Source organism: Pneumocystis jirovecii (assembly GCF_001477535.1).
Source record: "Pneumocystis jirovecii RU7 chromosome Unknown supercont1.10, whole genome shotgun sequence".
NCBI lineage: Eukaryota > Fungi > Ascomycota > Pneumocystomycetes > Pneumocystales > Pneumocystaceae > Pneumocystis > Pneumocystis jirovecii.
This window is the reverse complement of record NW_017264784.1, coordinates 22,410-43,889: the sequence shown is the minus strand read 5'-3', so window position 1 is coordinate 43,889 and position 21,480 is coordinate 22,410. Positions and strand designations below refer to the sequence as shown.

Here is a 21,480-nt window from a genome sequence, read left to right as displayed (position 1 = left end):
TATATATGATAATCAGTATACAGTTTATTTAATGTTTATACGCTTTATGAGAAAATAGAATAGTATTATAAAAGGTGGGATATAGTGAAAGAGAAATTATATGGATTAGAGGATGAATATATATGATTAAAATAGAATTCTGTAGGTTTCATGTGAATATGGTAGTTTTATGTATGTATTTATATGTATATTTTATAAGTATATTTTATAAGTATTATTTAGATACATTAATATAGGCGTTATATATATGTTTTTAGTAGTTTATATTAAATGTATGAAAATATCTAAAAAGTTTTTAGAAGATGATGATAGTACTTTTTTATAGAATAACAATGATTTATGTTGTAATTGGGTTGTAAAAAGATATATAATGGATATGTGATATGGATGACGAGACAGGTTGAAATATCTTTTTAGGGGAGAGGAGGCAATGGATATTAAAGTCTATATATTTATATTAATTTGTATTTAATGTTTTAATGGATATTTTGTGTAGATAGAACAGTAGTGGTCAATTCTTTTTGTAATTGACAGATAAATTAATAATTGTGATTAAAAATTTAAGTAACTGACTCTATAATAAAGCAAATATATATTATACAGGATAACTGGTTTTAAAATGATATTATAGGTTGTAAGATTATTCTATGATTTTTATAATTTAATAAAACAGGGATTGTGGGGTATTTTTGAAAATATTTAGTTATTTACTGAAGGTTTTAACATTATTCTTGTTTACTATATAATACAACTGTTTGTTTAAAAGCATGAGATCACTTTATAATGGTCATTTTTCAATATAATTTGTTAATAAAAACGATTATACTATTTTATTAGGGTTTAAAAATGGAACTTATGTTTAAAACAAATTCTAAAATTTTTTAAAAAAAATAATATTTTGACATATATTTTTTGACTAATACAAGGATTTCTTGAATTATTTCTATCTAAGTTTGATCAATTATGTTGTGTCATTTAGCAACATTAAAATCAAAAAGAAAAATCAAAAAAACCAAATAGAATATTTAAATCAAGATCTCTGGGACTTTAAAAGATGCAAATTTTTTGGGCGTTTGAATCTCTAGGAGCTGATGTTTTTTTAATAAGAATCTAGAATAAGTATCTAAGTAATAGCAAACAAATTGGACTATGACTCTGCAGAGAATGTTAGATTATTAATGAAAAACTTTATGCCACTACATTAGACAGTGTTATTAATATAGGTACTAACAGTGACTTCAATAAGCCCTATCAGCTATATATATTTACAAATTCTCTTTAAAGGATTTATATCATAATAACTATATCTTTTAATTTCTTAAAAAATAGATATTTGAAACTTGGAATTAACATTACATGATCAATATTCTATTTTCACTACATTCTTAATAGAAATCAAAAAAATCTAATCATTTTATATATTAATATTTATTAATATTTTTTAAAGGGTGGTTTTTGGTCTATTTATATTGGGTATTTTATTAAGCTTTTTATTTTTGCTTTTCTTATACTTTATAGATATTTCCTGTATTTATCTTTGTATTGAAGAATTTTCTTTTCTTTTTGGTTCTTTAATGTCTTATTTCTTTCAATGTTGTTATTACAAATCGATCAAAAAAATATCTAAAAAGCGGCTGCTGGCAGTCAAATAATTGCAAGATTTTGCATGATTGAGCAGTATCTGTAGAAATATTAATTAAGAAACAGTTAATATGCGTTCAAAATCTATGGGATCAGTAGTTTCTGAGTCACGGCCGGCAGCACTTCATGCAGCACGTTTAGCGATGTTAAAACAGTTACATCTTCATTTGCCAATTGAAGAGTCTAAAATGTGGAACGATGATACACAAACAGATGTTATTTCTTTGGGATCTATTGATCAGCAGTCAGTAGCAGCTGGAATTAATGGGTTTATGTCTATTTCAGAGGGACATTATCGTATTCCAAAGAAAAAAATGTCAGCACCATTGTTTTTTCATAGTGATAAAGAATGTCCTCGATTTCAGACGCTTTATAAGAATAAGTTCAGTACATTATCTTTACGTTCTTCGACTAAAAAGAAGTCTGCTGCTGGGAGATTTGTTTTGCATCTTAAGCGTACGTTTTCAAGTAGAAACTTGCTTTTTCAACGGCCTATTTCATCTACATCTCAGTATAAGGAGAACTTTTGCCCTTCACTTAATTTAAAAGAGCTGCCTAAGCATGATCAAGATTCTCCGTTCACTTTATATGCTTCGAATACTTTGACAAATGCTAATCATCTTTCAAAAAAGATAGATGAAAATAGTGAATTTTCTTTGCTTAAAAGGAAAATAGCTGCTTTAGAAATTTTGGAGACTCAGAATGGAAAAGAAAACAAGCCATTATCTGAAGATAGGAATAATACTTTAATCGTTTTACCGGAAGACAGGAAAAGTTCTTTAACTATATTGCCGGAAGAAAATAATACTAATAATTTTTTTATTAATACTATTGAAAACGACAGCATTGTACCATCATCTTGTATGTCTAGTAATACTTCTTTAGGCTCTATAGATCATCGTGATAATGCTCGGCCTGTGCGGATTTTTACAAATGAAATATCTCTTGCAACAAAATTAAATTGTAATTTATATCAGCCTCATCGCGCACCTCCATATGATCAAGAAACAGGAATGATTGATTCATTAAGTCCATTATGTCATTATCGTCGGACACCTCCTCCTGTACCAACGCATTCATGTCATTCACAAGTTTCTACCTCAAATAATACCATGTTTTCTAAACTTGGAGATGTATTTTATTCGAGACCTTATAATATTAGATCTCCATCAGGATTGGAAAAAGCTGTTAATTTTAATTATGGGGGTATAGATGAATGGAGAAGAGAGATTCGTAACTCTATGCATTTAGGAAGGAAAAAAGACAATAGAGATACATCTTTGTTTTTTTGATCATTTTTAGATTTAATATCTTTTTATAGTATATTTTTAAAACTTTTTCTATTTTTAAAGATTAAAGTCTTTAAAATTAGGAAATGTTATGTATTGAATATCAATTTTAGTTGTTTCTTTCAGAATAAATTTTTGAAATGTAATTTTGTTTTAATAATAGGTTAAATATTACGTTAAAAATGCGTATATTATTTAAAATTCTTAATTTTGTAATTATAATTTAATATTTGATTTTTTTTAATAGTAGTTAATAGTGTAATTGCAGATTAAAGAATTTATTTGTTAAAACTAACTGGATATTTTAGCTTTTAAAAGAAAAAATTACATATAAAATTGAGTTCAAAAAATATTGAATTACAATGTATCTTTAAAAACTTAATTTTAACAATAAAGACTATATTAGAATATTCTAATTACGAAATTTATAATGATAATAGCTTATAATGTTTCCTAGAAAATAGAAATTTTTTAAATTCTAATTTTTTAATATAAGTTTAATAAAATTAATATTTTTTCTTAAATGATACTAAAATTTCTTTTTTAATAATTCTTTAAGAAGAATTCCATCGCTATGAAATTTATTAATACCTGTGCATAATTTTTCAACTGCCATAACGTCACTAATAACATTAAATATATTTTAAAAAGTATTTTAATTACTTATTAAAATCCCATCTAAACGCTGATTCGTTATTTATAAAAGAAATATTTTCTATTTCTGTTAATGTTTTTAAATTTCCAGCATCAAGTTTTTTAATAACAGGGTCGTTTGAACTTTTTAATTCTTCTAAAAGAGAGGGAGATATAGTTAGATAATCACATCCCGCCAATTCTTTGATTTGATCAACATTTCTAAAAGATGCACCCATAATAACTGTCTAATATAAATTAATAAATCTCTAATATAAAAAGAAAGTTATGCATTAGAATTTTTTTGTTTATAGTAATTAAAAACTTTGGTAACAAAAGCAACACCAGGGTCTTCTTGAGGTGAATAAGTTTTATGAGTAAGTGATACATAAAAATCCAATATTCGTCCAACGAATGGAGAAATAAGAGTTACACCAGCTTCTAAACATGCTACTGCTTGACAAAATGAAAAAATAAGAGTCATATTACAATGAATATTATATTCTGACTCTAGAATTTTAGCAGCTTGAATTCCTTCCCATGTGCTTGCAATTTTAATAAGAATTCGTTCTTTGGAAACTCCAAAAGTTTCAAAAAGATTAATTATAGAAATAGCTTTTTCTACTGTTGCTTGGGTATCAAAACTCAAACAAGCATCTACTTCAATAGAAACACGTCCAGGTATCTTTTTTAAAATTTCTTTACCAAACTCAACGAGAAGTCTATCAAGAGCAATATCCACTTTTGAGTCAATAGAGCAATTTTGTTTATTTGCATATTCAATCGCTGTATCTATTAATTTTGAATATGTAGATTTATTTATTGCTGCGAGAATAAGTGATGGATTTGTTGTTGAATCAGTTGGTTTATATGTATCAATAACTATATATTATTAAAAATTTTTGAAAATTCTTGTAAGATATAATAACTTTCAAAATCACCACTATCTACCACTATTACTAGTAAAAATTATTATTATTATTATATATTTTTCACCATTCTTTACCAGTGCCTGTTTCTAATTTAAAAAAAAAGTTAGATAAATTAATATATTGTTTTTCTAATTTACCTTTTAATTTATCAAGCGTTGACATGATTTTTTTTATTTGTTTAAAATAGTAATAATAAAATATTTATGTTGATTATTCTATAAATTTTATAAAAAGAATACTTTTAAAAATTTATTTTTATTTTAATTATAAAAATATTAAAATTCAATAAAAATAAATTTAAGTAATTAATTATCAATTACATATATACTTAGTATATTACTTTAATATCTATTTTATTGTATTTGAATTTTTAATAAAAAGTTTTTAGTTAATTTATTTGATTCTAAACAATTTTATATAAAATTAGGTATAAATAATATTTAAAATACTAAATAATAAACCACAATAAATGAAATGATATAAAACCAATTTTTAATCTTAGTAAGCAGATAAATAATATACTATTAAAAACATCATTAAAAAATTTTCATCAACTAGGCCATTGTGTATTTGCATCTCTAAGCGAATTATCTATCCACCAACCTAAGCAATTAATCCATCTCCAATTTCCCTCAAACCATGTTCTTCTGAAACCTATGATTCCATTTTCATACAATTTAAAATTCAAAGAATTTGCACGTTTCCATGCCTTTAATTCAGCATATGTAATACCTTTTGGTCTTTTCCCAAACCATAAAAACCATTCTTGATGAGCTATCCAAATGCCAATAAAAAGTGTAATACAAACATATGATATTAATGCAACCCAACCTAAAGATTTTTTAAAAAATATGTTATTTAAAAATAAAAATGAATTATTATATTTCAAATTATTTCTTAAAAATTTATTAATTTTTTTAGGAGTTTTAAATTTATGACAAAACAATTTTTCAATCAAATGATTTTGAAGGTTCATTTCATGAGAAAGTATATTATATTGATTATTAATTTCTTCTGAATCCGTTATATTTTCATTTTTTATGAAATTTAATGCTTTAGATGAATCTTAGAAAAGTAAATTTTAAAATATTATTTTTTTAAAGAAAAAAATACCTGTAAAATTTAATGAAAAATCATCATTTTTATCTTTAAAAAGGATATCTGTTTTTTGTAAAGTATCTACTTGTATACCTTTATCTAATGTTTTAATACATGTATTTATAGAAAACTTTCCCGCATTTAATGGACATTCTCGATCTTTTTCTAGGTTATAATATATATATATATTTATAAATCTAATTAATATACCTGTTTCTATTTCATTATCTCGAAATTCGGATAAAAGTTCATTTTCTAAGTTCTAATATTAATATTAATAATTTTGAAATAATTACTATATATAAAATAAATACCATTGAGGTCCTTTTAGTGTTAATAGTGACATCATCTAACAAATTATTTTTTGGTTTATCTTTTTTAATATCTTCTAAATCACAATTAAGTCTTTCTATTACTTCATTTAGACGTATATTTTCAAATTTATATTCTTCTAATTCCTGGTTTTTTGATTCTAATTCTTTATATTGTTCTTTTAAAAGTGAAATTTTATCAGAAAAAAAAAAATGTTCAGCTTCCAACTTAATATTTAAGTAAATTTTCATAATTATCAATTACTTACTGAATTTTTATTTTCTTTTAAATCTTTTATTAATTGTTCGGATTTTATTAACTCATTTTCTTTTTCTTTTACTATTTTTCTTACTGTCTCTATTTCATTTAATTGCTCTTCACAATTTATTTTCATATTTGAATATTTTTCTTCCCAAGAATGTAAATCATGTTGCAATTTTTCTAATTCTTTTTCAAGTATAGTAACTTGACCAAAAAGATTTTTTTCCCTTGAATTAGTTTCAAATAACTCTTTTTTTTTATCTTTTAATTCTAATGATAAACTTTCAACTTTAGATTCTAATTCATCAATATGCTGTTCATGACTAATTATTAAAGCATTAGTTTGTCGTTCGGTATCTTTATATTTTCTAATCAAATCGGTTAAAAAAAGTATATTTTCATCTTTTTGTAAAGTTCGAGGAGATTTTTCAAGAAAAGAGCTTTCTGAAATATCTCTGCATAAAATTGAAGATGGTGAGCTTCCAAATCCTTCAAGGACTATTTTTTCAAGGTTATCTTCCACTTTTGGTGCTGCATAATCAGATTTTGTAAATGGATCTTTATACAATTCACCAAACGACTCTTGATTATTTGGAGTTTTAAAATATTCAGAGGATGTTACATTATTAAATTGTTTTTTGTTAGGTGTAGAATGAGATATAGGGGACAACTGTCGACTCATAGTCATATGAGAAACAAAAGAACTCATAAAAGAAGGTTTCTGTGGATTTAAGGATTCCTAGGATATGTTAATTGGTGCTGTATTTTGGAGAAATTATTACTTCAAAAGTAGTATTTTCTAAAACTGTTTTTTCTAGAGAATTTGAAGATTCTATACATTCTTTAATATTAGAACGACGAGGCCTTGGATGTTGCAACGCTAATGTGTTTAGAGCAGCAGAACGTGGGCGTGAAGATAAAAAATCCGTATTTATAGTATTTTCTTGGTGAACTAAGGGTTCTTCGATAATTGATGCCATGGTTTTCCCTGTCAATGATTCAATGAATGCAAGCAGATCATTCCTGTTGACTTCAAGGTTCTGATTTTCAGAAATAAATTCTTCTGCTTGTTTTCGACTGATATTATCGAAAATGGGATCTGAATCACTAGGCTGTATCTTTTCTAGTTCATTCATAAAATTAATAAAATCTCGTATTGAAACCTTAAAATATAAATTTAGGAATAGAAAACTATGCATTTACTTTTCCTGTTTTACCAGGATCAAAACGATCAAAAATTATATTAAAGATTGTATCTTTTTGTTTCAATTTTACTGAAATAGATGGATTTTTGGCTTCTTGTGATTCATCACAATCATCTGATATTGTTAAATTATTTAAAATATCATTATTTTTTAGTTTTTTACTGTCCATAGTATTTTCTTTAAAGTTGATTGTATATTTATGCTCGATAGATCTTTTGAATATTATCTTTTTCAAATAAAAAAATATAAAAAGAAAGATTGTATAATTTTATCATATTAAAAAAAAATGAATTGAATTCGTTTTATTATTTATTTTTATTGACCACTTTTATTAAGAAATAGTAATTTTTTAATAAAATTTAAATTTCAGAATATTTATAAAAAAAAAATAAAAGAATTTTACTAGTAAGAAATGTTTTTTTCATAAAATATAGTTTTATAAAAACTATATATATTATGTATATGTAATATGCTTTTTATATATTAATTAGACATAATTTTCTATAAATAGTCAAATCGGAGTTTACGAAAAATATAGAAAAATACATTTTTCTTATAAACCTAACTGATCTGTTTCTATAGTGTTTATTGAGAAAGCATTCATTGTTTTAGGGATAGATTTAGATATTAAGATATAAATCAGCTTGGCTCTTAAAGCTTAATTCTAAACAGCGTGTTTTAACTGATAAAAAAGAGTAAATTTGAGATTTTAAAAATTAAGAATAAGACCGTGTGTTGCAATGAAAGCTATTGGAGTAATAAAGCGTAAAGCAAGTCTTTTGATGGTAGATTCACCGTATTCTCAAAATGCAAAGTTTAGAAACATGTTCCGGTTGCCTGAAACAGAGCAGTTAAAGTATGAATTACCAGCAGAAGTCACGTTTTTTTTTGGATTAACTGAAAAAAAATATCAAGGATCTGTATATATATCAACATCTTGTCTTTGTTTTATGAGCAATACTAAAAAAGCATGCAGTTTTGCTTTACCTTTTTCTACAATACGTAAAGTTGAAAGGGTCAAAACAAAGGGCTATTTATTTGTTTTTTCTATTTTCACATGGCACATGATGAAGTTTGTTCTTTCTCTTGAAGGGCCTTATCATAATTGTGAATGTTAGTTCTGATTTTTCTTTTTATTTTAACTTATTGTTAAAGTATTTTGCAATTGCTTTAAACAGAGTTTGGAGTCAAGTTCTATTCTTATAAAAATTCTTAAACCGTTTCTCTTGTCGTGTTTTTCTGAATATATGCTTATGAATAAAAAGATGCATAAATATTCTTCACTACCTACTGGACTTGGATCAAATCCTAATTTTGGCTATCCTGGAGATTATAAAAAGTAATTTTATTATGCATAAGTATTTAATTAATAATATTAGGCTTCATGATTCGAGTAAAGTACGTCTTTGGAGAGAATATTTCCAATTATATGGTAGAAATTTAACTCTTATACGTTTTCCTGATTTCTACAAACTTATTCAAATTGGTCTGCCGAATAGGCTTAGAGGAGAAATATGGGAATTATGTTCTGGAAGTATGTTAATGAGGTGGCTTCATATTAATGAATATGAAAAACTTCAAATGCAACATCAAGGACAAACGAATATTAGTATGGAAGAAATAGAAAAAGATTTGAATAGGAGTCTTCCCGAATATCCTGCTTATCAAACAGATGAAGGGAAGGATGCTCTTCGCAGAGTTCTTACTGCATATTCTTGGAAAAATCCTGAACTTGGATATTGTCAGGCAATGAATATTATTGTTGCAACATTTTTAATGTATATTTTTTAATATTCAGGAATACATATTAATTTTTATTAGTTATACCACTGAAGAGCAAGCTTATTGGTTATTAAATACACTTTGTGATAATTTATTACCAGGGTACTATAGGTAATTGTCTATCAAATTTATATTAATTATTTTTGATGATTTTGTAGTACAACTATGTACGGAGTATTGCTAGATCAGCGTGTTTTTGAATCTCTGTTAGAAAAAACTATGCCAATTTTATGGGAGCACTTTTTAAAGTCAGATGTTCAACTTAGTTTAATTAGTTTACCTTGGTTTCTTTCACTATATATAAATTGTGTGCCTTTGATTTTTGCACTTCGTATCTTAGATTGTTTTTTTCTTGAGGGACCTAAGGTATTATTTCAGATTGGATTAGGTAGATAATAAATTAGTTTATAAAAATTTAACTTAAGTTTGAATAGCTGTTCTTAGGTTAAATGGGGAAAAACTTTTAGCGGCTGATGATGATGGATCATTGGTCTTTATTTTAAAAGAATATTTTCATACTTTAGATGAACCAGCATATCCTGATTCATCGAATTTAAAACATAGAAACATTACGCGTTTTCAAGAGTTAATGGTTTGTGCATTAAAAGAATTTGATATTGTAACTATTGAATTGCTTAATAAACAACGTCAAAAATATAAGAATGAAGTGTTAAACAACATTGAAGGATTTGCAAAAAGAACTCAGCTACGAAGCTTACATAATACAGGGAATTTAACGCCATCTGAGATTAGTATTATTTATGATAGGTTTCATTCCGCACTACTTCAAAAAAGAATTGGTCTAGGGCCCAGTAATACACGTATGGATTATAATTCATTCAAAAGATTTCTATCTGGAATTGCTACTTGGCCACAAGATAATAAGACATCTAACCGGTTATATATTAAGAAAAATAATTTAAAAAAATATGATCATACTCATGAGATTTTTATGAAGTCTTTATTTTCAAAATGGAATAAGTTATCATCAGAGGGATTGGATTTTCAAGATGTTATATCAGGGATTGCAGAGTTTAAATTTCTTGATTTGATGCATTCAATAACTTATTTTTTTGAATTATATGATACTGATAATGATGGGAAAATTGTAAAAGATGAAGTTCTAAAAATGAGTGAATGCCTTCTATTTTTTATGCAAAAAGAACATGAGGATACTTGTTTAAAAAGTATTAATAATTTTATAAAAAATTGTTTTACTTATGCAGAGAAAAATGATGATATATCTTATGAAGATACCTTGTCTAGTATAAACAAATTAGACATTTCTAGTGAATTAACGCTGGATACAACAATGGAGTTATATATTACTTTACCAAAGTTTAGAATGGTAATATTAAGTGATGAATTGTTAGAGGATTTTTTTACTACTAAATTTTCTTCTTTATTAACAATCACTCAAATAAATACAAATACTAGATCAAACTTTCTTCGTGATATGTTTGATTCTTTAGTGATGGATGGTATACGTGCAACTAATGAAGTGAAAAAATTCATAGATGTCCAAAAAGACTTAGATAATAGTATAAAATCATCCAATTCTTGTTCCTTGTTACCTCAAAAGAAAGAAGAGATGCGGAAACCTAAGGTAAATGGATTATTATGATATAAAATAAGTTTAACGTTTTTATAAGCAAATTGATAGAGATTTATTAAATGAGGAGAATTTTGAAGATATTCAATCTGCTTTTGAAGAGAAAAGGCAAAATAATGTTTTATTGAGATATATATCTAAGCACTGTACTAAATTAGATAAAGGAAAGAATATTTAAGGTATATTTTTTTAATTTAGTATTATTTCGACAATTCAGCTAATAATAAAGTTAAAAAGGAAATTTGTTAAAATATAAAGTGGTTATCTGGTGAATAGTATTTAAAATAGTATTTATATAATAATGTTTTTAATATGGAAATATATTTATATGTATTAATTCTATATATATTTAAAAATATGGATGTTGAATAAAAAATTACTTAATCATCATATCCCTTAAGAATTTCTCTTTTCCTTTTTGGTACTATAATTGTTTTGTTAGTATAAAGTATATAATTGATTAAATTTACAAGGATAAGTTTTAGGAATAGGTTCAGGAGGAACATAACCCAAACTTTTTCGAATTGGAGGAACAATAAGAAATATAATTGGGCCTATTAAATTTAAATATAATGTAGTTATAGATAGTATTTTATATACCTAAAGATCCTAGACAAAAAGAATAAAAAAGATGAGGTCTTTCTTCAGCTGCCCATTTCTAATAAATATGTTAATATATTTTAAAAAAGAGCTCTATAACAATCAAAAGAAACTAACAGCATAATTTATAGAATTAGACCAAAATGATTTAAATGAAAACATTATAAAATTTAATTAATTTTATTAAAATAATTTATCGTTAAAGATACGCTTTATACATTTAAGAATGTGAAATAATAGTACAAAAATAATGCAAAAAATGCATTTACTTTCTTTCAAATACATCAAAATAAAAAATAAATTCATGAGATAAAATTTTGAAAAATAAAGTAATACATTTTTTTAAATGTTATTTAAATATACAACTATTTGTTTTAAATAATAATTATGTGTAATCTTTTTTAAAATAATGATTTAGTTTTAGTTTACTTGACTATCATTTGGTTTTATTTTACTTAAAACACCTTCTTTAGATCTTATCCAAATATCACCAGTATAGGAATCGATAATTTTTAAATCAAATCTACTTTTTTTTGCAACTGATTCAATTACTTGTTTATTTTCTACTTCTATTTTTTTATTCAAAGAGAAATTAGAGTCATTATATTTATAATCATTTAATTGAGATTGTATTAATTTTTTTTTAACATCAGAATAAAGTGGCTTTTGTAACTGATCTGACGCATCTTTAGGTGTAAATTCAGAATTTTCAGGTATTGTAATAAATTTTTGAGTATCAGAGGGAAAAGAAGTGAAAAAATCAGGCTCATTAATAGTTTGGTTTGTAGTAGAACCAAGCATATGATGTATAACCTGAGCATATGAGTTGAGGTCTTTTCCCTAATAATATATTAGTATTATATACAAAACTTGCTTTTTTTGGAAAAAAAAATTCAGATATTAATAATTAACCAGTATTTTGTCTTCAAGACTAATCGATTGTATAAAAATCATCATATATATTTAGATATTATTAAATAATGATAATTTTGCTGAATTAAACTCAATAAAACTGTAAAACTTACTTCTTGATGCCATTTAGATTCAACTTTGAGAAGACGAAGCACTGCTTTTACACGTATAAAACTTATTCCAAACATTTCTGAAATCTCCTTTATACTTTTTCCTTGTTTCCATTTTCTTTCAATGTCTTTTCTTAAATTAAGACTTAACGGAATTGGTGGCTTAAATGTTGGATTTGAAGGATATGGATATTCTTTTCCAGAAATAAAATTTCTACCTGATGTAGATTGCAGCTTTTTAAATCTTTCTCCCTTCATTGGATCTGTAAGCCATTGAATACATTCAGATTGTATTGTAGATGTAGATATTAAATTTTTTCTTTGAACACGAACTTTATCAATATTGTCCTTTGCCAATTCATCTTTTTCTTTAGGTCCTGTCTTTTTGATCTCTTTATTACATTTTGTTCCACTCATAAAACATCTAATTCTGTTTCTAATATACAGTATAAAAAGGTTTTTTGACTTTATAATATTTTTTTCTTTTTTTTCCAAAGTCTTTAAAATCATAGATCAAATTTGATTTTCCAAAGATTAACCACTCTATATATATTAGATAATATCCTTTATTTAAGTACAATATATACTATTTTTTATAAAAATTTTTGTTTAATTTCATCTTAATTAGAAAAAAGATTAAAATGTTAAAGAATCGACTTCAAAAAAATATTAAAAAAGATAAAGTTTAAAATGTCTTATAATAATGATATAATAGATGAATTCTTACAGGAAATCCAGGAAGAAATTGAATATCAGGATGAGGATATTCCAGTGTCAGATAATTATAGTGAAATCAGCACAGAAATAGAAATGGATGATGAAAAAAATTTAACAAATGATAGTGCAGGTGGATTTTATGATCATAAAGAAAGTGTATATTGCTTGCATATGAATCCAGTAGATGAAGATATTATTGTGAGTGGTGGAGGAGATGATGTGGCATATATTTGGCGTATTTCAACGAGAGAAAGACTCTGTAAATTATCGGGTTATTGATGAACATTAATGTATTTTTACAAGGAATAATAAACATTAATAGGTCATACAGATTCTGTTACTGTTTCTTCTTTTTCATATGATGGAGAATATGTTGCTACAGGCGGTATGGATGGACTGATTTTGATTTGGAGGTACAAAAATAACGGAGAACTTGTTACAACTTTAGAAGGAGGTGATGAAATCTTGGTGAGGGCTAGCACTGTTTTAAATGGGTTAAATTAAATATATAGTGGGTTCAATGGCATCCAAGGGGAAATGTTCTTCTTTCCGGTTCGAATGATGCAAATGTTTGGATGTGGAAAAGTATTTTGTAGAAAAAAATTGCTTTGTATTTACAGTAGTGCATAGTTCCTTCTGGTGACGTAATGCAGTTATTTAAATTTCACAAAAAGGCAGTAAATGCTGGATCTTTTACTCCTGATGGGAAGAAAATAGTTACAGCATCAGAAGATGGTTCATTGATTGTATGGGATCCCAAAAATGCAACAATAATTCACAAAATGACACCAAGTGATTCAAGATTTGATTGTGGTGGGTTAACATGTTTAGCATATAACAAAGAAGGCACGGTAGTAGCAGTTGGTGGTGTTGCAGGAAAAGTAAAAATAATTAGTCTTATTAATGGTGCTCTTTTAGGAAGTCTCAATGAACAGAAAGAAAGCATTGAAAGTATTTCATATTGTGATGTGTATTTCTTCATAAATAATTAAATTTTAAAATAATTTTTATTTAGACTTCCAATAGTAGCATGTGCTAGCGTTGATGGTACTGTAGCATTATATGATACTTTTACTTATAAATTAAGGAACGTTTTAATTCACGATGTAGAAAAAGTCTTCTTATTTATTTATTTTAATGTTTTTAGGGCGCTGTTATTTCTCTTTCTTTTGTTTCTAATACGCCTTATCTTACGACTGCCTCAACAGATCGAACAATCAGGAGATGGGATGTAAGGACTGGAAAATGCTTAAAACAGTGTTTTGGGCATCACGATTCTATTTTATGCATATGTTCTAGCTTAGATGGAAAAACAATTATAAGTGGAAGCGATGATAAATCAGTATTGGTTTTTAAAATAGTACCATGGTATTTATAAAAATAAAACATATTACATAGTTTATTTATTTTATTTATAGAATATGAAACTGACATTTATGACTAAGAAGCGGAATTTAGGATATAATTAATTATTTAGTATTTAAGCCATATATCTCGTTCTTTATTGGATTATGTTTTACATTCATCATTGTTTAAATTGATCATTTTTTTTACAATATCTCTTTCACACCATTGGAAGGCAAGATTATTAAATGTTTCTGGTTGTTCATAATCTTCTGAAAGCGGAATTGATTCGAACATTGCTAAAAATGTCATTTGATTCACAAATAATAATATGGATTTACGACATGCTTTAAAAACAAACGGGTATTTTTTTTTTTTCGTATTTTTTCTTGAAATAGATTAGGATATGTATATATATAAAGGCAAATTACATTGTTAAATCGTATGTTGTTAGATTGTTTCCTATTAAGAAGATATTACAAAGTTTTTTTGGTGACCAATTTTCTTTAAGTAATAATTCGTATAATGATATTGGACAATGTGGCATATAAAATATGACAGGCTGCTCTGCGTTGTATAGAAAATCCTAAAAATTATATTATTTTTTTTATTATAAAAAGAATTTACTAATGAATTATGTAAATTAAAATTAATATTAAGTTTTTTTAAAAGCTGACAATCCAAAAAAGTAAAAACTGGATCATATGCCTCTATTTTTTCTTTGAGACCTATTTTTTTCTTAATATAAAAAAATTTTAGCAGAAATAGTACCAAGACGTTCTGCTATTTTGATTCCAAATGAAAGTTGAGTTATGCTCCGCAAACTGTCTTGAAAACTTCCTAATCCTAACATTACTAAACGAGATATTCTAATTGATCTTTTTGAAAATATCAATTTAGAAATAATATCTACATATAAATTATAAAAGCCATAAAAACTTGTAAAAATAAAACTAGAAGAAACATAATAAAAGCCTGATGCAATTAAGACCTCTGTTTGTATTTCATATTGAAGAAAAAGCCATTCTAGTGTTTTTTTTTCTTTTCTTTTCTTCTTCTTATGATAAACATATTTAAATTCACCTGAAGCACTCATTTTATTTTTAATTGTCTTATAATTGATAAAATTTTAATTCGATTCAATTTTTCAATGTTTAAAAAAAATGAAGACTTTAAATAAATTATTAAAATTGTTTCTTGGATTAGTATTTATTTTAAGAATTACAATAGTTTCAGGGAGATCAGCAGCAGGTAATAGATTATTAATTATCCATAATTCAGATATATCATATAATGACTTTTCTATTTTTTTTGATTCTTTTAAAAGTATGTAATACTTGGATAAAAGAAGAATGCTAAAGAATTATATTAAGATCGTAAATATGAGACAACTTTTAAAAAGCTGGAAACAGATACTATATCTCTTTTTAAGTATGAAGAACGGTTGTATGATCATCTTATTTTGTTTTTGACAAAAACGAAAAATAATAGTAAATTAATATTTATATAAACCTGAAAGATATATTGGTTGATTAGATGGATAGGACATGGTTTTTCCAATTCAGAAATTCTTGAATTTATTAACAAGGGAGGGAATGTTTTAATTGGAAGCTCTGTTATATCAGAAGATATCCGTAATTTGACAGGAGAATTTGGAATTTATTTAGCTAGGGAAAAGACTGTTGTTGTAGATCATTTTTCATATAATAAATCGGATTCAGACAAGCATTCTTTACTTATTGTTAAAAATTTCAAGAAAAACAACTATGTATTGAGTGATGAAGTTACTCAGGGACCGCCAATACTCTATCGAGGAGTTGCCCACTTATTGACAAATAATCAGCTTATTGTCCCTATTCTTGGGGCTGAAAGAACAGCGTATACTTATGACATAAAAGATGAGCATGATTTTGTAAAAGAACCCTGTGTAGCAGGCACTCAAGTATCTCTTGTAACAGGTTTCCAAGCAAGAAATAATGCTCGAATTATAGTTGCTGGAAGCATTGAAATGTTCTCAAATACGTATAAGGAATTTATTTATTTTATTCAGACTAATATTTCCAGTTTTTTTAATTCATATGTTGAAAAAAATGTTAAATCTGGGAATCGCTATTTTGTTGAAGAGATCACTCAATGGCTTTTCCAAGAAAAAAGTGTATTGAAAGTTATTTCAATGAAACATAATCTTTTGAATAAAACATTGCATACGTCCCCTAATGTCTATAAAATAAAAGATAAAGTGGTATGTAATGATTATATAAAATATATATTCTTAAAGGAAAAATGCAGGTATTTGAGATCGTATTTTCACAATATAAGAATAATTCATGGAATCCTTTTGTTGCTTCAGACATTCAATTAGAACTTATTATGTTAGATCCTTATATAAGAACAACTCTTAAAGAAGCATCTAGAACTTCGAATTCTTCTGTTTATTCTACTGTAGTTTCTTTAGTTGATCGTTATGGAATTTTTCATTTTAAGGTAAACTATAAAAGGCCAGGTTTATCTTATATAGAAGAACGGTCTACTATAACTATTAGACACTATAAACATGATGAGGTTAGTAGTAATATATTTTGATATTTGTCTTAATACTAATATCATTAGTACCCACGATATCTTTTTATTGCTTTTCCTTATTATATAGGAGTTGCTACGACAATATTTGCATTTTTGCTTTTTTGTTTTGTATGGCTTTTTTCTATAGATCAAAATAAGATTGCAAAAAAAAACTAATAGAATGAATAATGTATATTGGGAAATGTATCTAGAGTATATAAAGAAATGTTTTCATAAAATACATAATGTTATTTTTTAAATTTTTTACAATACTTTCCATCGTCTTTTTAATAATTTAGTTTTTATCTTTTCTATTAGATTAAATCTTTAAATGAAATTGTAGTTTACCATTGATCTTAACAGAAAAAGTCCTGCGATAAGTGCAAAAATAGTTAATAATAATTGTATTTTATTAAAATTAGGATTAAGAATATCAAAAGAATTACTTGGAGTAACATATGTAAAAAAAATATCATGACCATATGTTAATATAATTGATGTGCTTTCTAATAATGTTGAGCTGGATAATATATTCTTGATTCCATAAATCTGCTATAATTACAAAAAATAATGCAATTTTTATAACTATACCTCATTTTTATGACTAATCACAATTTCTGAATCCTTAAATAAATTCACTTGATATGGAATTAGGCCCTCTTCAATTGATTCTGCTGGCATTTTATTATTAATTAAGATTGGTCTTCGGGGATCAAGAAGTTTTTTAGGAATCATAATAACTTTATTAGAATCAACATAAGAAACAATATCACGTGATGTAATTCCATGCCGTGTTAATACTGTAGTTAGTGCTTGAATTTTACGTGGATAAAGATATGCTTGAGATATAACAAACGGTAAAGGGACGTTGTTAATTGAACTTAAATTTGTTCTAATAAACTTAAAAAATAAAAATAAAAATGAAGAAAATAATTACTCTTTATTTTTTTTATTTTTTTCTTTACTTTCGTATAGTTCTGAAGTAACGATTTGATATCCTTTTGTAGGGCTTTCAACCCAAAATTGATACACTATCCAATTTTCTGCTAACAATATTTTTGCACCTTTTGAAATATCAACATTGTTATAGTGCTTAGTATACAATATCATTCCTTTAACTATATCTATTAGATAAACATTCAATTTTAAATCCATTTTATCTCCTGTTAGAACTGCTAACAAATGCGGATTTAAATATTTATATAATACTGAGCGATCACCAAGAACACGTCCTATAGATGCTATTTTTTCGTTTTTATTTTTAAATGAAGTAGAAATAATAAATTGAGAGGATGGAAAATTAATAGTCCATGTAGTATTAGCATATAAATTCTAATAAGTTTTAGAAAATAATAATTTATTAAATATAATTTTACTTTAAAATTTATAAAATATCCTTCTAAGGTGTTGGAATTTTTAGTAGAAAAATATACGTTAGATAGATTTTTTAGCTCAGATATAGGAAAATTTTTTGAAGTATCATATAAAAGTATAATCTTTTCGAAATTAATAATAGATAATAAATGTAAAGATATTAACCTTTTTATCATTTGTTATTGTAACTATAATTTTTTCATCAAAATTTTTTATTAAATGATGATCTAGAATAAAAGAATTCTTTATATTATTGCTAACTTTTTTAAGACTAAGAGTTTCTCCTGTTAGACCGTTTATTCTCCAGAAATACATATTTTTAAAATTCATTCCAAGAATAGCAATAACAGGAGGAGAATCATTTAATGTTTTACTTTTTTTGACAATCCATAATCCTTTGTAATCAAATTCGTCTCCCAATTGGTTTGACCATAAAATTGTACCAGAATAAAAAGAGTCTAGTGCTAATATTTTTCCTTTAGATGTTATGACAATAATAATTTTTCTAAAACCAAATATATCCTTTCCTGATATATTTTTTTTAATGATTATTGTATTTTTAGAAAATTTTATAATTTTTTCTCTAAATAAATATAGATATTTTTGAATTTCTTTTAATTCACTAATATGTCTAATAATTCTATTTATATAAGTAGAAACTAATGATTTTTGCTTTTTTTTTATGCTATTTTTTGACAAAACAATTTGTTTTTGAGGAAGCTCAAGAAATTCTGCATGAATTGAATAAGCTAAAGATTCATCGCGAGTCCATAAAATAGATGATTCTTTTACCATATAAATTAACGCATCGTGTGTTACTATAATTGACTTTATAATAACTGATTTGTCTGTTATTTTCAAAATTTTTGATACAATTTGTTCAAGATAAGAATGATAAGATCGATTTTGAAATATATTCCATGTGTTTAAAATAGAATTGTTTTTATCACTATAAATATTTATATTTATGAAACCAAGTCTATTGATAAAAGAATGAATGAAAAATGTATTAGACATGTAATTTGTAGAAAAAAAATGTGACATAGATGAAACTGATGATATTTCGTATAATTTTGAAATAGATGAGCTTGAATTAAACAAGTAAACACTTGCCCATGATTTTTTAGTAGGACTAGAGGTAAAATGAAGTAAAACAGACGGCGATGTTGTGTTAGAATATTCGGGTACATAAAATTTAACAAAATCGAAAGATGACTAAATAGATTAATTTAAAATAAATGAATGTAATAATTATACTTCTGTATTTATGACATGAGTAATATTACTATCAAAAATATGTATATAAATAGAACTATTAGTATTGGAATTTTTCCATGCGATTATAGGTAGAGGCAAACTGCCTACATAAATAATGTCTTCAGGTTTTGGTATTGAAGATAAATAGTTTGATGTTATTATGTCTCCTGTTTTCCCATTTAGTTTCGATACTGAAAAAGAATAAATATTTGATAATACTACTGATTCGATAAGATATATAAATGAATTAGATATTGATAAAAACAATGGAGACGTTTTTCTACCAAAATAAGTTTTTAGAAACTAAAAATGTCAAGAAATTACGCTTTTTGATTATAATTCCAAATCTGAGCTCCTGTATTACTATTTAAAGAACATATTATGTTTGAAGTTAGAATTATAATATCACTATTTGAGGTTGTATTGTTTTCAAAAAAATTAATATCATATTTATTGATTGGAAAAGGACTTAAAAATGTTTTTTCCCATATCAAAAAACCAGTTAAAGCATTCCATGCTCTAACAATTGATGAATTAGAAAGAGTGATAATTCCTGATATATTAATTAGACTATGTTTTAAAAAAAATACAAAATTACTTGAATTCAATGGCTTAACAATATTAATTGGGTCATTTTCTGCAAATTCTTGTCTCCAAACTAAAAATATAAAATGAAAAAATAGTTTCAATTTTTAAAATTCATTACCTAAATTGCCATTTTTAGAATTAATGGCAGCAAGAATATTTTTTTCTGTTGCTATATAAATCAACATATCTTTAGAAATAGGTTTATAGAAAAAAATAAAATTCTTCAATGGAAGACCAATTAAAGGAATATGAAAACTTATTGTTTCATTTTCAAAAATTGCTTGAATCAAAGAAAAAGTAATAAATAAATATAAGAATTTTAATTTTCTCATTATATAGAAATATCTATTAAAATTAGTATTATTATTAATTTCATGAAATATTTGACTATTAAAAACGTAAAATTCGCAGAAAAACTTTATTTTGATGAGTTAACATTATTTTATACAATAATAGACAATAATATATGCATATTAAAGATAATAATAATAATGAACTCTAATATAATTGCTTTTTTAGTTTTAATTTATTAATCGATATTTTAATAAATCATAATTTGAATTTTACACAAAATTTTTCTTTATAATGACATTAAAAAATATACTTTTGAAAAAATATCAAAATGATATTATATAATTAAAATTTTCATTTAATTTTGATTTATTTATTATTTGGTTATTTTCTAAATTTAGTTTAAATATATTAGTTTTTCAATGTTTTATTAAAATATATAAAAAATTGTTTTAAAATGAATGGTTAAATTTAGAATTTAATAAAATTTTTAATGTTATAAATAATTTATATTTGTTAGATTATTTTTTTAGGAAATATATTCATAATTATTAAATATGTGATTATTTAAAATATTTTTATATATATTTTCTGTATTTTATGTAATTGTATATTTAACTTTTAATAAATTATATATTAATAATTTTGGCTTAATTATTGTATTTTTGGTTATATTTGTAAAATATAGTTAGATATATTATTTTGAATATTTTTGAATATATCTGATATTATCTTAAAATTGTTTATGAAATTAGCAATAAATAAAAGGAAAGAGTAGTATAGCTTTAATTAATATAACAATAGAAAAAGTAACAATTGCTTTTATGTCGACTTATATTGTTTACAAAGAAAATTAATTATACATAAAATGCATTTTTAATGAATTAAAAAATTAATGAATTAAAAAAAATCAAAAAAAAAAAAAAACATTAAAAATTACAATTTATAATCATAGAGATA

At 24.8% G+C, this 21,480-nt stretch overlaps 9 protein-coding genes across 9 annotated transcripts; 4 read left to right on the top strand and 5 right to left on the bottom strand.

Annotated features, from left to right (window-relative positions):
* Positions 1 to 1,727: 1,727 nt before the first annotated feature.
* On the top strand, positions 1,728 to 2,933 carry T551_02274 (uncharacterized protein; the record flags this gene model as incomplete). The annotated part of the gene is made up of 1 exon (XM_018374537.1): positions 1,728 to 2,933. The coding sequence occupies one exon, from the start codon at positions 1,728 to 1,730 to the stop codon at positions 2,931 to 2,933; it is 1,206 nt and encodes a 401-aa protein (XP_018229109.1).
* Positions 2,934 to 3,459: 526 nt separating this feature from the next.
* Positions 3,460 to 4,657, bottom strand: T551_02273 (transaldolase; the record flags this gene model as incomplete). The annotated part of the gene is made up of 6 exons (XM_018374536.1): positions 3,460 to 3,553; positions 3,594 to 3,811; positions 3,856 to 4,445; positions 4,493 to 4,522; positions 4,570 to 4,581; positions 4,633 to 4,657. 6 exons carry the CDS (start codon positions 4,655 to 4,657, stop codon positions 3,460 to 3,462), a joined length of 969 nt encoding a protein of 322 aa, XP_018229108.1.
* Positions 4,658 to 5,045: 388 nt separating this feature from the next.
* On the bottom strand, positions 5,046 to 7,365 carry T551_02272 (uncharacterized protein; the record flags this gene model as incomplete). The annotated part of the gene is made up of 6 exons (XM_018374535.1): positions 5,046 to 5,560; positions 5,609 to 5,758; positions 5,804 to 5,855; positions 5,908 to 6,132; positions 6,174 to 6,905; positions 6,949 to 7,365. 6 exons carry the CDS (start codon positions 7,363 to 7,365, stop codon positions 5,046 to 5,048), a joined length of 2,091 nt encoding a protein of 696 aa, XP_018229107.1.
* A 746-nt stretch (positions 7,366 to 8,111) lies between these two features.
* Positions 8,112 to 10,943, top strand: T551_02271 (uncharacterized protein; the record flags this gene model as incomplete). The annotated part of the gene is made up of 7 exons (XM_018374534.1): positions 8,112 to 8,484; positions 8,527 to 8,710; positions 8,751 to 9,149; positions 9,193 to 9,264; positions 9,312 to 9,541; positions 9,588 to 10,759; positions 10,806 to 10,943. 7 exons carry the CDS (start codon positions 8,112 to 8,114, stop codon positions 10,941 to 10,943), a joined length of 2,568 nt encoding a protein of 855 aa, XP_018229106.1.
* Positions 10,944 to 12,318: 1,375 nt separating this feature from the next.
* On the bottom strand, positions 12,319 to 12,897 carry T551_02270 (uncharacterized protein; the record flags this gene model as incomplete). Its single annotated transcript, XM_018374533.1, has 1 exon — positions 12,319 to 12,897. The coding sequence occupies one exon, from the start codon at positions 12,895 to 12,897 to the stop codon at positions 12,319 to 12,321; it is 579 nt and encodes a 192-aa protein (XP_018229105.1).
* Positions 12,898 to 13,077: 180 nt separating this feature from the next.
* Positions 13,078 to 14,573, top strand: T551_02269 (uncharacterized protein; the record flags this gene model as incomplete). Its single annotated transcript, XM_018374532.1, has 7 exons — positions 13,078 to 13,375; positions 13,427 to 13,572; positions 13,617 to 13,689; positions 13,735 to 14,074; positions 14,120 to 14,210; positions 14,252 to 14,452; positions 14,523 to 14,573. The coding sequence occupies 7 exons, from the start codon at positions 13,078 to 13,080 to the stop codon at positions 14,571 to 14,573; spliced, it is 1,200 nt and encodes a 399-aa protein (XP_018229104.1).
* A 40-nt stretch (positions 14,574 to 14,613) lies between these two features.
* T551_02268 (uncharacterized protein) lies at positions 14,614 to 15,544 on the bottom strand (the record flags this gene model as incomplete). The annotated part of the gene is made up of 5 exons (XM_018374531.1): positions 14,614 to 14,836; positions 14,880 to 15,034; positions 15,076 to 15,176; positions 15,220 to 15,357; positions 15,403 to 15,544. 5 exons carry the CDS (start codon positions 15,542 to 15,544, stop codon positions 14,614 to 14,616), a joined length of 759 nt encoding a protein of 252 aa, XP_018229103.1.
* Positions 15,545 to 15,611: 67 nt separating this feature from the next.
* Positions 15,612 to 17,187, top strand: T551_02267 (dolichyl-diphosphooligosaccharide-protein glycotransferase; the record flags this gene model as incomplete). The annotated part of the gene is made up of 6 exons (XM_018374530.1): positions 15,612 to 15,774; positions 15,822 to 15,938; positions 15,993 to 16,470; positions 16,513 to 16,690; positions 16,738 to 17,010; positions 17,059 to 17,187. The coding sequence occupies 6 exons, from the start codon at positions 15,612 to 15,614 to the stop codon at positions 17,185 to 17,187; spliced, it is 1,338 nt and encodes a 445-aa protein (XP_018229102.1).
* Positions 17,188 to 17,274: 87 nt separating this feature from the next.
* On the bottom strand, positions 17,275 to 20,561 carry T551_02266 (uncharacterized protein; the record flags this gene model as incomplete). The annotated part of the gene is made up of 10 exons (XM_018374529.1): positions 17,275 to 17,316; positions 17,359 to 17,559; positions 17,602 to 17,902; positions 17,948 to 18,342; positions 18,387 to 18,506; positions 18,550 to 19,599; positions 19,642 to 19,921; positions 19,966 to 20,194; positions 20,240 to 20,299; positions 20,348 to 20,561. The coding sequence occupies 10 exons, from the start codon at positions 20,559 to 20,561 to the stop codon at positions 17,275 to 17,277; spliced, it is 2,892 nt and encodes a 963-aa protein (XP_018229101.1).
* Between the last annotated feature and the right edge of the window lie 919 nt (positions 20,562 to 21,480).